This window comes from Poecilia mexicana, unplaced genomic scaffold (genome assembly GCF_051168715.1).
Source record: "Poecilia mexicana isolate PSO_F unplaced genomic scaffold, ASM5116871v1 scaffold_3, whole genome shotgun sequence".
In the NCBI taxonomy this organism is placed as follows: domain Eukaryota; kingdom Metazoa; phylum Chordata; class Actinopteri; order Cyprinodontiformes; family Poeciliidae; genus Poecilia; species Poecilia mexicana.
Genome location: NW_028263372.1, coordinates 22,516,114 through 22,533,632, shown reverse-complemented (window position 1 = coordinate 22,533,632; position 17,519 = coordinate 22,516,114). Strand labels below are relative to the sequence as shown.

General features: G+C 39.5%; 2 protein-coding genes across 2 annotated transcripts in view; one reads left to right on the top strand and one right to left on the bottom strand.

Annotated features, from left to right (window-relative positions):
* The window catches only part of dbndd1 (dysbindin domain containing 1), a 19,699-nt gene extending 11,433 nt beyond the window's left edge, over window positions 1–8,266 (top strand). The window contains exons 3-4 of the mRNA XM_014991474.2: window positions 425–562; window positions 6,986–8,266. Coding sequence (XP_014846960.1) covers window positions 425–562; window positions 6,986–7,140 — 293 coding nt within the window. The 3' untranslated portion in view covers window positions 7,141–8,266. The remainder of the gene's footprint in view (window positions 1–424; window positions 563–6,985) is intronic.
* Window positions 8,069–17,519, bottom strand: LOC106924090 (mitochondrial inner membrane m-AAA protease component AFG3L1-like). Its single transcript, XM_014997616.2, has 17 exons — window positions 17,066–17,519; window positions 16,283–16,343; window positions 16,088–16,147; window positions 15,870–15,985; window positions 14,314–14,460; window positions 14,152–14,226; window positions 13,939–14,063; window positions 13,571–13,844; window positions 13,341–13,478; window positions 13,107–13,260; window positions 12,919–13,026; window positions 11,669–11,794; window positions 11,372–11,482; window positions 10,857–10,972; window positions 10,560–10,760; window positions 10,262–10,456; window positions 8,069–10,179 (listed from the first exon to the last, which is right to left on the bottom strand). The coding sequence occupies exons 1-17, from the start codon at window positions 17,156–17,158 to the stop codon at window positions 10,027–10,029; spliced, it is 2,253 nt and encodes a 750-aa protein (XP_014853102.2). The 5' UTR covers window positions 17,159–17,519; the 3' UTR covers window positions 8,069–10,026.

Here is a 17,519-nt window from a genome sequence, read left to right as displayed (position 1 = left end):
TGGAGTGCTGAGTCACACACTTTAATGCATGCTACATGTAAATATGGCCCTGCTGCATGCAGCAGCAGAGCGTTTGACCTGCTGAAGAACAAGCGTTGGTAATAAAATGAACAGGTGCAGCGTAGGGGAGAAAAACGATATAGTGGGGTGGTAAAGAAGTGGCTATTTTCATCTCCTTCCAGTCTACAGTGTCACACACACACACACACACACACACACACGCACACACACACACACACACACACACACACACACACACAGGCGTTAAGCTTAAACAAATGCATTCAGTGAACAGCAGTGATCACTGACCAAACTAGAAATATTAAAAAAAAAACTGAAAAAAAATCCTTAATAATAATGTGCACAACTAACATAATTTTAATCCCTTCCTCCTCACTGAGAGCATCCTGGTTTTTGTCCACAGAACCTCTGAGCAGCGTGTCGTCTCTGGAGGTCCACTTTGACCTGTTGGACCTGACTGAGCTGACAGACATGTCTGACCAAGAACTGGCCGAAGTCTTCGCTGATTCTGACGAGGAAAACCACAGAGAGTCCCCAGCAGGTAAGACCTGTGCCACAGTAAACGTAAAGGAAGGGAGTAAAGGAAAGAGATTTACAATTATTGCTTATGTAGCAGTTCTCGCTCTGAAAAGATAAAAACACAACAGTTCAATCGTTCTCCTCCATCCAGAAAAATAAAAAAAACAGAGCTCTATCAGACATAACTCTGCCTGGCACAGTATTCAATAGATGGCAAAAAAAAAAAAACAAGAGAAATGTAAAGAATCGCTAACATTGAATGAGAAATATGGACTAATGTGTCTGAGCAATCTCACAATAGAGCTGAGCCAACCATTTGCAAATGAGTCTGTGTGTTTCAGCGAGTTACAGAGTTTCAAATGATTATCGCAACAGGATCCAAAAAACCCTGCTGAGCAATAATGAGCTCAAAGGTCATGAGACCCTCTGCGTCACAGATAGAGCATTCATATTTGTGGTGAGACTTTTATTTCTTTATTTATTTATTTCACAATTTGTTTCAGAGTGGCTTAAAACTCATTAATTCACTGCAACGTTTCCATAAACTTTTATAGGTGTTTTATGAGCTAGACCAACACAAAGTAGCTTATATTAATGAAGTGCCAGGAAAAGGGTACATGTTTTTTTAGTTAAAAATCTGAAGAGAGATAATTTTCTCTCTTCACTGGGTTTTAAAAGAACATCTCAAACTTTTGAACATCTCATTGAACATTGTTCAGTCCATCATCTGAAAACTAGAAGACATAACAAACCTTAACAATAAATAGACACACACTGAAACCTGACAGGCTGGGCAAAGGGAGGATTAGTCAGAGACGCAGCCAGGATGTCCATGGGAACTCTGGAGGAGAGATTTATGTCTCAGGTGGGAAAATCACTTCACAGGACAACGATTAGTGTAGCCTTCGTGGAAGAGAGGCGACGAAAAAGATTAAAGAAAAAAGAGGCAAGTGCCTTTTGTCACAAGGGGACAACTCAAACATAAGGAGGGTTGAAAACTAGCACTTCAACCTCACAGTGGATCGTGGTGGTGGCATGGTGCTGCTGAACCTCTTTCTAAAATGGTTCACCGTTTTTGGTGAAGAAAGAGACAGGACTGGGCGTACGTCTTCATGGCACACCAGCAGTCAGGGAGACGGGGAAAGCATGAAGCACAAACGAAAGCATGAAATACACGTGCAGAAAAGTTCAGACTGAACTCTTAGACTTGGCACTGAAATGTGGAAGCAGTGTTTGCTCAGCTCTGGCAAAGTGGCGAATCAAACAGATTTATGTAATCAGTCTCATGGCTCCTGTCTCACATTCACCTCAGAGCTAAAAATAGCATTTTTGTTATTTTCTCCTTGAACAATGCAAACACCTTCATCTTCAAGAAATCCACCCTCTCCCTGTTCTTCCTGTTTATTACTAAAACTAAAATTTTTTTTTAATTATTATTATTTTAATCTCATTGTGCTGCTGTTTGCAGCACAAAGACACACACAGCGCTTTTTTAAGTTTGTAAAACAGTGTAGAGTACATTACTGACAGATGTTCTGAGATTTTATTAAACGAGTTAAATGCCAGTCTGACTAGGAAACAACAGACGAGATGTGGACAAAAACACTAACACGTGTTTGTGGTATTACACTTTTTATAGGGCAACGTCATTAATTTGGAGAGTTTCTTGTGAAATCAAAGTAACAGCTGACATCACTTACTTTCTTCTCCGTTTGCTTTGAATTTTAGTTCTTACTCGTAACTAACAACTTAGTTCGTTCCAAGACGATGACCAAACGTTTCGGACTGGACATATTGTAGGGAGTTGCTACGGAGTTATTGTGCCTTTCTGTTATTGAATTGGTGAATTGTGTAGTGAGACTTTACAGGGTTTTAGACAAGATAAACAATCACAAATAAATATCACATCAAAATCTGCACGGCTTTAACAGATAATTTGTTTTTAGATTAGCAATTCCATCAGGGTGTTTTTTTAAAATGCAAAACCAGATGTTGTTTTCCACTCATGTGATTAGATTATAAAAACAATCTGAATTACAAACATAAAAAAGCAAAGTAAAGTGATGGTATATTGAGCTGAAACCAGATATTTACTGCTGAAATACACACCACCTTTTTCGTTCTTCCTGCTGAACTTTAACTTGGACAAAATGTTTTCTGTTCTAATAAATCCTGATTAGCAAAAGAGTTTCTGTTTGCCAAATGCCAGAAGACTGCAAGATCAGAAGTTTACATACACTTCTTTTAGTATTCGTGACTGATGAAAAACGAGGAACAAGTTTCGCCAGGGGCATTTTGAGATTCTGAAAGTGTGGACTCTAAGCCACAGAAACATTTCTACTTTTTTTTTTTTTTTTTTTTTTTTTTTAACAGTTGAATGTGACACTTTTAGTCAAGTGGAAATTGTATCTAACGATGATCCAAGCTTTTGGAAGTCTACAACGCCATTTCTGAAAAATGGCTGATTTAATTTGATTTTCCAAAGTTATCATAAAAGGAAGTACGTAATGTTTGAGGTATTACATCCTCAGGGTTGCCTCCAGTTGACTCAAGAGTTGTGAAATAACTTGAAGTTTAGTATCATCATCAGAGTTGTTACAGGTTTTGGTGAAAATGTAATCTTACATTTTATAATCCTCTGACCTTGAAGAAAGTATTAAAAGTTGTCTAAAAACACCTTTTTTCTTTATTTTTGGCATTTAGACGACAGAAATAATTTTGCTGATGCTAACAGGCCTAAAATATGAAATGTTTGGTGTGATTTAAAATCAAACAGTGAGAAAAAGGTTTTGTATCTTTTAAAACAGAAATAATTTGTGAAACTAAACCGGATCAGATTTTCAGGCAGCTATTCACAAAACATGCGATGCGTTCACAGAGCTACGGAGATTTAAAAGCAAGACGCAGCGATATGCAAGATTAATTCTGTCTGACAGCTGAAATACACGAGTGAATGAAATATCAGTTTTACATTGGCTTCTACGTTTTGTGAATTGTGAGGTTTCCACTCTAACTCGGATCAGAGAGCGTTAAGCTTGGGCTGCGAGAGAAAATCGCTCAATGGAAAAATAGTGAGGACATATCAGGGTTGAGACAACGGTTAAAGCGGGGAGAGAAGCTGAAGATGGGTGAGTGAGTTCAAGCTAAATGCAGGCTGTTAAATAATTGATTTTCCCCTTCTGGAAACAAAGCCTGTTTCTTCTCAAGCCATTTAAGCACAACCAGAATGCAAGGAATTCCTTTTTGCACTTTGTCTTCCTGGTCTCAAATCTTGTGCCGGCTGATTTTATATTCACCTTCCTTTAGGCAAGCAACAGTCTGAATCCCTATTTAGATTTTGTAAGTTTGGACGTGTAGCAAAGCATGTTCGGTCAAGAAAGCTCAGAAAAAAGAGCAATTAAAGGCTTTTTAATCTAGAGAATCTGAACAAAAGAATGATGAGGATTTAGTTGGGTTGCTCTTCGTTTGCGCCTCAAATCAGCTTCACGCAACATAAAATTTAGACACACACAGACAAACAACAAGAAATTAAACACAGAAGCGTTGGTCCAGGATTTTACTGAAGAGAAGCAGAGAGTGCGCAGAGGTAAGGGCTTCTTATTGGAGAGTAATAAAATGAAGCAGATGAGCTCTGAGCTGGTAGCATCATCTGTGAGATAATAAACACAAGGAGGAACATAATGACCAAAACATCTGCCTCTCATTCTACTCTTTAAAACTCAGGAACTACCTTTTTTGGAAAAATATGAAACAATCATCTGATCTCACAATACAACAATTTTGGTCGGGAACCAATGAAGAGAAGCCAAAACTGGAAAAAAACAAAACACGAGCTCTTCTTTTAGTTTTGATTAGAACTCCTGCTGCTGCATTTTGGATCACCTGACCCGTCATCGACGCCACACTCGTCTTTACGCAGTTGCTTAAAATGCAAACAGAAAGGTTACGTCTGATCCCACAAAGTGTACATTTAACAGCTGCTTTCTCTCTTCAGCCATCCAGCTCCGTTCCTCCTTTGGGAAGCATGAGTCTGTCTATAAAAGCACCATTGAATGTAAAAAGGTCAGGTTCCGGCTCAAACTGGCTTGCCTTTAGCACTTATCTAGGCCTTTAATTACTTTCAGATCATTATCAGCAACTGCTTGCCCTAGTTCATAAACTCTGGTTAAGCTGTGCAAGAAAAACAAGAAAACAAATTGTTTTTTGCAGAATTTGGGAAGCGTTGATATGGATTTTAAGACATAATTACTTTGACGGTTTATAGGGATGAAGGGTTTATTATAAGGTCTTCAAATGAACAAGACATCTTGAGCTGTCGTCATAGAACTACCAAATTTTATGTAGTTTTATAAGATATACCTTACAAATTAGAGGAAACTGCAGACATCTTGTGATTAGGTAACACTTAAGTGAATCAGAAACTCACTGACTGAAGCAGAGGAATCTATATTTATAGCACTGTCTGGGAGCTTAGACAAAGTTGGCGCCTGCAAAAGCAAAAGAACAAGGGATGAAAAAGAAACAACATCTCAACTACTGTAGTTGATAATTTTTTTTTTTTTTCCATTTTGTCTTCTCATGTTTTCCTGCAATCCAATTGTCAGGAGAGATTCAAACAGAGCACACAAAACAACCATGCGTGCATTACACTGGCAGGATTCAGCTTGCACGCGTTGCAGACATTTATTTCGTGGCGTAAATGCACCAGGGAGGTTTCTCTCATGGCACATATTACTGCGGAGTCCTTGACGCTTCACATGAGGTTGACATCTCATTAAAATCCAGCAGAGAGGCAATCAATCATCTGAGATCAATATTTGTCTTATTCCAACCCCTCTCTTTCTTTTGTCGCCTCTCGGTCTTTAATATACGTCAGGATGCGATGTATCTCTGGGGAGATATCTGCGCGGAGAACTCGAAGAGACAGGAGCCAACATTAGGCTGATGTGTGCAGGGCACAGGAGCTCTACTTCGCTCATTTAAGGCTGATCTTATGTTATTGACGAAGGTTCAACAGCACCACCAAGTGGCATGAAGTGGCAACGACACCAACGGCTTAAAGTCTGTCCCATGTCTGATGAGAGAATGCTAATAATATCTTTACTCTGTTTTGAAAGATTAACTTGTCCATTCTATGTGATGGTTAGTTTCTTCAATGAATTTGTGTCACATTTCCGACACAAATATTAACGTGTTTAATTGGAATGGTGTGCCCTAGACTTAGACAGAGTAAAGTTTAAACTGTGAAGTGGAAGGAAACTAATTAAAAGAATCTGGGATTTTTATTTATTTTTTTACCTTTTTGTTTTTGTATGAACAAATGGAAATCTGGCTTTTTAGATGTATGCAGTGAGTTTGGGGGTTTATATTTACCAACTTTTCACATTTAGAGCACATTCTAGTTTGCAAAATAGCTTGTTCTCAGTAAGATTGAATGACGTTGGGGAATTTGTAATTTCAAAGCTGTTACACATTGACTTAATTTAGTAATAGGTTTTGACTTGGCCAATCCAGTGGAAAAATATTTTTTCACATAAATCATTGTATTACAGCTCTGGCTATTTGTTTGTGTTTGTTTTCCTGTTGGGAGGTGACCCTCCTCTCTCATGTCTCAAGTCTTTTCTTCCAGAACTGTCCTGTATTTAGCTGGTGAAACTAATGTGTTTACAGTGATGTGTGTTTTTGTTTTGTTTTTTTCATCTGCACCACATTTTGCATGCAAGTCAGAAAAAATACGTTTTTGGCTTTTGATTTAACATGGGTTTTCTGGTTGAAGCTCTTGTATGAAGGCCAGATTTTTGAAATGCACAACCATCTATAGTTCTTCCACCTGAGTCATGGGTCTCTGCTGATCCTCCAGAGCTACCATGGACATCGTGGCTTTCTCTACTAATAATGTTGTCCATCAAACCCTGTAGTTTAGAAGGACTGATCCTGATAGGTCTCTAACAAACTTGAGATCTCCACAGGACAGCTGGTGTTCAGATTGAATTACACACCGGTGAATTCTGTTTTTGTTTGTTTGTCCTGTTTTTTTAATTAGGTAATTAGGTAAATGGTTTGACTGAATTTAAAACAATAATTTTCCTTCCACTTCACAATGACGTGCTACTTTGCTGGCCAATAAAATTCTTTAAAAAATGCGATTTAATGTCCTGGTTGCAAAGCGACAAAACACTGATCATTTCCTTCAGGTCTTTTTTTTATGTTAGATGAGTTTTCATAGTATATTGCTACAATTCTGTTCTATACTAAATACTGAAATAAATGAGCTCTTGGGATAACTGCAAGGGTACTTTTGCAGGACGCAACATTATAAACACTGACACTCTTATTTCCATTGCCTTAAACTGTTTCTGAACAGCCTGATTTATGTGCGTCCATTTCTAAAACCCTCCGTCTGTTTGGTCTGTTTTAGCTCCAGTGATGTGTTTCTGGTCCTCAGGTTCCCACCAGCCCGTGCTGCCCAGGAGCGGCTACATGCGCTCTCCCTCGTGGACGCGCTGCAGTAAAGTGGAGCTGCCTCGTGAGAGGAAGCATCACAGTGACTCAGACACAGCAGACCCCTTAATGAAGCTGGAGAGAGCGAAGCATCCATAAAGCTCAACCCGAAACGAGCCTGTTGGACAGACACAGTGGTGAAACCAAGCCACCGAGACGCCTCCATCTGCCACTGTGCACGCACGTGATGCCCCGCAGTGCTGGCGCGTTCAGGCTCAACTCTGGAAACTCGGCTCTCTCTGCTCTAAAGATAATGACGACGTGCAATAATCTCACTGTTCCCGCTCTCTTCTCACACTAACTCAAGCAAACCTGTGCAGTCGTCGTGTCTTTTTTTATAGCGGAGGGTTCTTATTGCACTCTGAGCTGCCAGATGATTTAAATATTGTTGTTTTTTTTCTTTTTTTTTTAGATAGACAGGGTATGAGGTCAACAGAGTATCAGCACCTTTGTCCTTACAGCACCTCAGGGTGGGCCAACATTATGAGACTGGCAGCAAAACTTAAAGCCACAGTGATGGCAGATCTCGAGAGGTTAGATGAAACATAAATTTAAAAAATCCGGGCGCTTATTGAGACTTACTGTGTTTATTAATGCGTCAGGGGTTCCTGCTGCCTATGGCGTTAGCAAAGGTAGCCTTAATAAGGATGTGGGATAATATCTTCATTATTAAAATAAATGTGTGTTGGAATGCGAAAAGCCTGAATAAAAAAGTTGCACTTCTTTCTCTAAATTGTATAGCCAGCGCCCCCTGCAGGATAGTAGGTGGTGTAGACAAGTAAAGTCAAGTAAATACACCGACTAGCAGAAGCTTGCAATAATTTGTTCCATACTCACATTTCTTTTTATTTATTTGCTATAAATCCCCTCTCTCCAACCGCCAACCCTTAGAAAAATGTGTGGCTGCCACAGTCGATGCTGCCGGGATGCAGATGAGCAGAACTTGAAATGAAAATAAATTTGAAGCAAAGATTATGATTTGTGTGGATGCCAAAAAAAAAAAAAAAAAAAAAAAAACGCAACAAAGTGCCAACATTTGTTTTAATAGTAAAATTAACTCAAGATATTTCTTTACTGTCAGTGAGTGGATAACAGATTGCTTGGTTTGTGACATGTTCAGGCTGCCTGCAGGAGGAGTGTCAATGACTGTGAATGCTGTGGCACAGTGGATCAAATGTGATGCCAGAGGACGGTTGAGGATTCAATAAAATTGTGGCTCCTTTTACGTTTTGTATCGTCATTTTCATGTCCAGCAAACACCTTTCTTTTTTGTTGGAGATTTTATAAATGTAAATTCAAATTTATAAAATCAGTATCAATGCAAAGAGAAGCCAATTTAAAGTTATTCTGGTGTCTGCAACAGGTTTACCCACAGGATAAATTAAAAAAAATGTAAATCAATTTCTACGACAATAATGTTTTAAGACTACTGAGACAGAATATATGCTGGCCTCAGTTTCTGCAAATAACAATTATGGATGTCATTCATTCTCATTTCTAATAATAAAAAAAAAACATTAGAAAAAGTGTCGTATTCAGCAAATTTTGAGCAAATGTTATAAACCTATTTGTTCTGCACAGGAACAGAAAATATTAACATTGAGCTAATGTCATTTACAAACAATATAAAGTCATAAAGTGATTTTGTCTCCATGAATTAAAAGAACTTGTCTTGCTCACACAAATGGTTAAAGAAATATTTGCATCTAAAACATCTGTCTGACTTTAAAGTTATGAAAAGCATCACAGTGACGACATTTTTTAACATCATGAAACAAAATAAAACAAATCTAAAATCCTAATTTCCAAAATGTATTTCCTGATAAAAAAAAAAATGGGGTAAAGGATATGAATTTGTCTAGATTTCATGAAAGAGATGATCAAGTTACAGTAATGACTTCTTTCATTTGTCCATACAGAAAATTTTACAATGAGTGAAAACTGGGTTAATGGGCATTACGGTGCACAGAGAATCTGCACACGCGCTGAATTTTGTCAGGCTACAGCCACAAATTCATCTTTATTGGAATATTACATGTTGTACCAGCAAAAAGTAGTGAATTTAAATTATTGAATGGGGGGAAAAAAACAATTTATAGTTTCTAAAACGCGTGACATGCATTTGTGTTCACTGATAATCCATTGAAAACAAGAGATTATTTCATATCTATAAAACTGCAGCTATTTCATGGAGGCTTCAGAGATCATTAACATTAATGGAAAAAAACAGCATCAGGAAGACCAAGAAATAGAGCAGACAGAACTGGGGGAAAGTAGTGGAGAAGGCTAACGCGCTGTTAGAATATCAAACAGTGTGTTAAGCTACAAACATGTCACAGAAACCCAGTGTCTGAAAATAAAAAGAGTATTACATGGCAACCTGTCCAAGAGTTTTCTGTGAAAAGAAACTCAGTGACGTTCAGGGTGCAGCTTCATGCAGAGGACATTGTTGAAAACTAATGAGAGAAAGTGCAGGTGAAATTCTCAGCAGAAGCAGCTGGTTAGAGTTGATGGGGGATGGATGAGGCTAAATCCAGGGTAACCATGGAAGAAAACCTGCTGGAGGCTGAATGGAATGATTCAGATCAAATGGTTTAGATCAAAGCAGAGTCATGAGCTAATCAAAGGCAGATCATATTCAATTTAGCAGTCTATCAGAAGATCTGAGTATTACACATCCACTCTTCCATAGAAACTGAGATATTTTTCAAACAAGGCAAATATTTCATGTAGATTTGGTTCTAGGAAATTCTGAGTCTTGGTGAAAACATCAGCCCTTTTAGGAGATTTGTAAAAAAGAAAAAAACTCCCTTGCTTTGTACTGGCGTACAACATAAATCCCCACCAAACATGAATGGATGGATGTGGTTGTAATGTGACAAAACGTTAAGTTCAGGGGATATTAATATTTCTGAAAGGTGCGGTGAATTTGTTAATGAAGCGTGTGAAAAGATGACTCGTTCTGTTTATCATCCTCTCCACACTTTAGTCCTTCAGGCTGTGGAGTTTTTCCTCTTTAAATTCCAGCGCTTCACACAGCTCCTCATACGAGCCGTTCTCTTGAAAAGGTCGAGGTCCCAGAAGCTCCACCATGTCCGTTCTGTCCAGAATCTCTTTTTCTAGGAGATGCTTCGCCACCTGTAAAAAAACAAAAACAAAAGAAGTGCGTTCTTTAAAATTTGAAAGCCTGCATAGCGCACAGCAGATCAACACGTCGCACCTTTTCCACCATCTCCTTCTTGTCGACAACAAGCTGGAGCGTTCGCTGGAAGGCGACGTCTACAAGCGAGCGGACCTCCTGATCTATGAGCTGCGCCGCTGACTCGCTGTAGGGCTTCTCTGTGACGGCGTTTTGCTGAAGGTGGAGGTCGAAAGAAACGTGACCCACAGCCTTGTTCATTCCAAATTGAACAACCTGAAGAAACAAACAGAAATGTTCACTTACAGAGTGAAGGTTTGACTTAAAAATCCTAGTTTAAATCTCGGCGGCGGTCCTGATTGTCAGTTGAGTTGACTACCTGCTCGTACGCCGTCTGTGTGACTTTCCTGAGGTCGTCCTGGGACCCGGTGCTGACTCGTCGAAAAAAAACCTGCTCGGCCACGCGACCTCCTAACATCACACACATCCTGTCGAACAGCTGATCCTGGTTCAGCAGGTGCAGCTCCTTAGACAAATGCTGTGCATAACCCAAACCTCTCCCTCGAGGAGCAATGGAAACCTGACGGCAACGTAAAGCAAAAATCTTCCAAATCAGATAGATAAATGTAATTACCGGGAGCTTATTGGATTATCCGGACCGGGTCCAAGGGAATACCTTAAGCAGCGGTTCTGCATGCTCCAGGAACCATCCTGCTACGGCGTGACCAGCCCTGTGATATGCCACGGTTGTCTTTTCTAGAAGCTGTAACGGCTGAGTGTTTTTATCCAGACCTCAGATGGAAGAAGACGCCTTGAAGAATCAGCACTCAGCGAAAAATATTCCAAAATTGTTGCATGAAATGCCTAATTTCATTACATTGTTTAAAAATAGAGCTACAGCCTACATTTATGTATTCACGTCAAAAAATGACTTGAATAAGTGACGTAAGAAAACGTGACGCTGTTAACATCTGGAGGGTGAATCCACACAGAAACATTCACTATGAAAGCAAATAATCCAGTCGTGAAAAAGTGATGACATTAAATAATCAATACTTTATTAAGAGATGCTTTCATTTAGATATCAAATGCATTTTTTTTTTTTTTTTACAAAAGAGTTTAACTTCGACAACAAAATAATGAACATTGTTGCTTAATAAAATGATTCATGTTAGTTTTTGGTTGACTTACCTCCAATGACCCTCTCCACAGCCTGCTTAAAGTGCTCAGCACTGATGCACTGGCTGACGTGACGGGCAGCTCTCAGCGCAGCTTCATTACAAACATTCGCAATTTCAGCCCCTATGAGAAACGGCCACAATGCTTCTAGTGAAACTGAAGTGTAACGCCTGAACGAAAAGCTTGCAAGCTGGGACTAAATAGTTTTATTCCAGCCTTTGCAGCAAAACGTTCAGCTTTTTTTTTGGCAAGTTAAGCTATGAAATTAGCATCAGCAACAGATGCATGAGCCACACTTTCCATTCTTACCCGTGAAACCCGGAGTCTGTGCAGCTAACTTCCTGGACAAAGCTTCTAGGTTTAAACAAGGCTCCAACTTCAGAGGTCTCAGGTGCACTTTAAAGATGGATGCTCTGCCTTTTATATCAGGCAGGCCTGCAGTAAAGAGAAAACAAGCACGGCATGAATTTTACGGTACATTTCTACTGGAATATCAAGTTAATTTGCTGGAGGAGGAAACTGTCGTCCGAACATCTAAATAAACTCAAACAGTAGTGATACAAAGGTGTAAAAAGGTGAGCTTACATTGAAATTATATTCAACTGCCTAAATAACTTACAAGCTATAAATTAAAAAATAAAAAAAGACCTTAAGGGGAAACTTTATATGTAAAGTATCGCGAATAGCAGTGTCTGCTCCTTGAATTTAAAGGATTTGTGATGTTACAACTACAAACTTTTTGGGATTTTTTTTTTTTTTGACAAAGCAACACTAAGTCACATAAGGGATTTTTTATTTCTTTGCAAGCTGATAAAACACATTCTTTGTAAAGCATTAATTTATTCAAGAAAATAAAAATGCTGCAAAGAAGGCCACTGAATAGAAACAGGTGAAAGAAATCTCGAAACAGGTATTAATCTTGCAGGTTAACATGATCTACTGCCTGCAGAGTTCTGCAGAAGTTAAGATATATAACTAACTGCAACTTCAAATTAGTAATAAACAAGCTACTCAAAATGTTGACTGTTAACATTAGACCCAACCCAAAGGTTGGTCTCCAGTTATCTTACCATTCTTTTATAAAAGAATCAGTTTCCAACTATTATCATCATTTTTTGGTCAGCAGTAGACCAGATGTCTGACCCACTCTGCACAGCTTGTAACGAGCAAATTGAATTTTAGCTGGAACAAAACATAAAAGCAGCCAGACAAACACAGCGTGGCTTAAATGACATTAGAGGAGAGCAGAGATGAGAAAATATGTGCAAACTTAATAAACTTCAAAGACTAAGCTTGGCATCTCATCTCCATTAGAAAAAAAAACTAACAACGTTATGCCCGGGTGTTCTTGTGACTGTGGTCGAATTACAGCAACAACGATGACGACGCTCAAGCGGCACGGCACGAAAAAGCATCAAGTAAACAGGAAAATGCTGCATAAAGTACGATTAAAATTAAATTGTTACATAAGAGCAGGAAGTTATACAACAAGACAGGGAATAAATGAAAGGGAAATGAGATTCCCAAGAGTTCAGAGAAGAGTCTGTGCTGTTCTTCACCCAAATGTATGTGACGATCAAAGCGGCCGGGTCTCATCAGAGCCGGATCCAGGATATCAGCTCGATTGGTGCCGGCTAGCACGACAATGTTGGTGCTGCTGTTGAATCCTGCAGTCGTACAAACAGGCCTGGGGTTTTTAAAATGTAGCATAAGGAACTGGGAAAAATGAATGTGCTTAAACGCTCACCATCCATCTCCACAAGCAACTGGTTCAGAGTGTTTTCCTGCTCGCTCTGCCAGCCAAAGCTCCCGCTGCCTCTTTTCCTGCCGACCGCGTCGATCTCATCGATAAAAACGATGCAGGGCGCCATCTTGCGAGCCGTGGCAAACAGGTCTCTTATCTGACGAAAGACCAGATTGTAAGCGATTTGCAACACGGACAGATAATTTTTTAAGCAGTTTGTGAGAATGGAGGACTGACCCTCGCAGGGCCCACCCCAGCAAAAACTTCCTGAAACTCGGAGCCATTGACTGTGATGAAGGGAACGTCGGCCTCCCCTGCCGTGGCCTTCGCCAGCAACGTCTTCCCGGTTCCAGGGGACCCAGATAGCAGCGCACCCTGGAAAGACGAGACACATCGCATGTGAGTAGCACGTCAAACTAATTGTGACAGAAGAAATCTGAGATGCAATCAAACACACACAGATTTACCTTTGGGATCTTGGCTCCCAAATCCCGGTACTGATTTGGGTTTTTCAGAAAACTCACAAACTCCAAGATCTCTAGTTTGGCCTCTTCACAGCCTGCCACATCCCTAAAGCAAACATTTCCAAAGTCTTTAATTATCTTTGCTTTAGATGCTTTCATGCTGAATGGATTTCCTTTCAAACTGCCGCCGTGGGCTCCGGCCATGGGCCCCTGTCGCGTCGCAAATAGCAAGAAGCCAGCCAGGAGGAGTGTAGGGAGAACACTTAAAACCATCGTCCTGAGGATGAATGAAAAGAAAGATGACGTTAGGACAGAAGCTGGAGAAGAAAATCTAATTTACATGTTGCTTCAGCTTGAGGAAAGACTCTCACCCGTCGCTTTCACTGGTATAGAGGACGGGTACTTTCTGTGTGGAGTCCAGGCCCATTTCCTCCTGAACCATCTCCAACTTGTGTTCAAATGAGGCCACACTGCCAATGTTAAACCACAAATAATCCTGAAACACAAAACCAGAAAAACGACGTAAGAAGCGGCCCCTTTCTGAAGAGAATCGGGACACGGCGCAGAATTATTATCTTACTAACCACTTCTGATGAGTTCACTCCATCGGCGGGAAACACTTTGACATACTGTTTATTGACCACCGCTACATGACCAACCTGTGTGAAGAAAACGATCTGTTTGCACCATCGATGAAAGGAGATTAGCTGAGAAAGACTCCAGGAGCGGCACTCAACTAAACCTACCAAGCCTTTGCTCAGATACAGAACGAAATCCTTCCAGGAGATCTGGACTCCAGTTTCCCTGAAGTGGAAGTACAAGAAGGCTGCGGTCATGCCCGCAGCGGCGAAAGCAAAGTTCTGCACAGTCCTTTCATCTAAGGGAAAATCTTTCTGGAGGAAGAGGAAATATTGAAACGAGAACAGATGAATCAGCTTCTGGCCACTGTTACGTTAAGTTTTAAATATTAAACCAAATGAAGCCCAAATTAAAGCTAAAACCTTCCACCACAGAGCAGGCGAAAAAGGTTAAAACCTTAAAGTTCAACCATTATTTCACCTTCCTAGCCTGAAGCATGACATCAACAATATCATGTTACTACAGCCTAAGGGTTTTGTCATTTCTGAACAACATAATTATACTGTATAATTGTGTGAAATATGTATAAATATATTAATTCTGACTTCTACATTTCCTATACAATATAAAACAAAAAAAAAAAAAACGTCTCTAAATTCTGGCAACAACAGCTGCTGGTATTTTACCATAAATTAGAGACTTACTTTCTTTTTTTTACAGTGTAGCAATTTTTTTTTATACCTACACTTTGAGTATTTTTTTTATTTTTTTAGATTTTTTTGGCTCTAGTGGCCTTTATTTGATAGTTAATTGACAGGAAAGTGGGTAATGAGAGAAGGGGGAAGACATGCAGCAAAGGTCACCAAGGCCGGGAATCGAACCTGCAACAGCTGCGTGGAGGACTAAGGCCTCTATATGTGGGTTGTGCTTAACCCCTGCGACACCACAGCCCACCCCAAACACTTTGAGTATTAAATATTAAAAATCCCTCCATATCCATAAGAGCAGTAAATCACCTTTTCATTTTAAATGCTTAAACTCCGTTTTTACTTGCATCCACAAACAGATCCTAATCTTTAGCTGAACAAAACGTGTCACTATTACAAGAAAACAATGTGAATTTCAACAACTTTGGAACATTTCTAATTGAAACCATGTTGGACCCAGTGTGAAGCCTTACAGGCCCAGTGGTTCTGAACGCAACATAAAATGCTTTGAGTCTCTGATCTATGGAATAAAGCGATTAAAAAAAATTATAAACCTTTTATTGTTTTGTTTATCCATAAAATGCTCAACTTTTGGACACAAACTTCCTATTTTTTTCACATTGTGGTAGAAGACAACAAAGCCTGTCCCTACTTAGTAAATTAGAATAATCTTTCATTAACAATTTATTGGATAAAAAAAGTTCATTGATTAGCTATAGGCCAGTAAAGTTCTTTAACAAATACAGTCAATTGAGTCTCGTTTTAAATATTGCTTTATAGCAAATAAACTGCATAATTAGAAAACATCGTCACCTTGGCAGCTTTTTTAATTATTATTTTCTCATTTGAAAATAAAAAAAGACATTCTTGTGCTTTTCTTATCCAATCTTTCTTTTCTATTAAAGTGTTATACTGTCACATACAACTTTACAAAACAAGATAAATGAGTCTCATATGTTTAAAGAATGTGCAGAACATTTTGACAACATATCTAAAGGAGACGCTAAGATCTTCACCTTGAATCGTTTCCACCACTGAGATCTCTCATTTTCTCCTCCTCCTCTTTCACCCCTGCCATCATTCCCTTCGCGTCTTTTGGTTCGAAGTGAGTCTTGCTCTCTATTTCTTTTATCTAAATAACAAAAGCCAAATATAAATTGCAGAAAAGCAAACCACAAGAATTCAAGAAATGCCTCTCTCTTAGGACTGTTTTTCTTTTTCCCGCTTCTTTTACTTTCTGCTGATGTTCGGCTGCCAGTTCCTTCTTTCCTCTTCGGGAACAATTTTTCAAAACCTGAAAGAACAAAGAAAATTAGGAAATAATCAGATGCCTGGCACTGGCCAAAAATATTTGGGTCATTGGGCCTGGTCAGTTGGATTCATTGTACTGTGTGACAGAGTGAGATGGCTCGCTGAGTGCTTCACGTACCTTTCAGCGGCCTGTTTGAGCCTAGCAGCCGTGCCAAACTGTGTTGATGCACTTGTCTTCCCTGAATGAGCAACGCAGTTAAAAATATTTGACAGGAAATGAACATCACCAAGGTAATAGTAGAAAAGGGTCACTAAAAGCCCCATCATTCATGGCAAGCGAGGAGTTGCTAGGAAAAATCCGCGACGTGTTTTCTTCCAAACTTATTATTAGGATTATTGAAATCTTATTAGTTAAGTCCTTGTTGCACTAAACTGTGGGACATTTCACCTCATTTTATGAGGTAGCAATGGCCTTGCTAGTATCTCAAAGACAATAATATTGTTTTAGTAAATCTAACATAAAATATTGACTCCTATGTCCATAATTTGTGCAAAAAGCACAAAGGAAAAACTTTTCCCACTGAACTGCTAAAAAGAGACTTCCTTCTCATCCATCATGTTGAACCAAGAACTGCAAAAAGAACATCATGGAACTGAGGAAACTGTCTCATAAACTACATAATCAAAAGAACGGGGCCTCTTGGCCCCATGAGAATACAAACAGCCGAGGAATGATGCAGAAGCAGCGCTACTGTTTGTTTGTTTGAGTCTTTGAAGGGCAGCTGTCAGCAGAGACGCAAAGGTTTTTCTCACGACAGACATGTTCATGGCTCATTGTAGGAACTCACGCATCTTACAGAAAATGCATTTTTCTATATAGAAAAAAAAAATAAATATTTTTGCAAAGTTACACATTGTTATACATGCATACATTTTGCTTAACACAAACATTTCTTCTTACCGAAGCCCCTTTGCAGCGCAAAGTAGCTGAAACTGCGAAAAAGTTTTGTCTCCACGTCCGAACAGCCCGCGCTCGGTTCCGAAAAGACCACATGCTGACGACGCAGATCCCCGTCAGACAGAATAGCGAGGAGCCGCAGTCCCCCTCACATCTGCTCCCATCTGCCCACAGACGCACGTCGGATGAGCCGGGAGGAAGCTGCGCTCTGCACTCATTGGAGACCGGCGAAGAACAAGTTCAAACCAAAGATCTCGCGAGATGAAAGTTAATTGTAGACGCATTTAAAGTGGAATGTAAATAAACATGTCTCGAACATATTTCAGTTTATTACAATTATTTATCTGGCGTCTACGTTTCTGTTTTATGGCTTTGGTTCAAGATAGTGCTGGGGTCAGTTCATCTGAAAAATAAACAAATCCTGTAATTTCAGCAACAGCTGTCCATCAGCACTCTG

Bases quoted from the DNA above. Each gene is read 5' to 3' on its own strand.
- LOC106924090 (XM_014997616.2), bottom strand. From the start codon at position 17,158: ATGTGGTCTTTTCGGAACCGAGCGCGGGCTGTTCGGACGTGGAGACAA. The intron at 11,795-12,918 runs GTGAAGAACAGC...TCTTTACTGCAG, and splicing joins TGATCGTCACATACATTTGG to GCCTGCCTGATATAAAAGGC. The intron at 10,761-10,856 runs GTATTCCCTTGG...CGTTGCCGTCAG, and splicing joins ATGCAGAACCGCTGCTTAAG to GTTTCCATTGCTCCTCGAGG.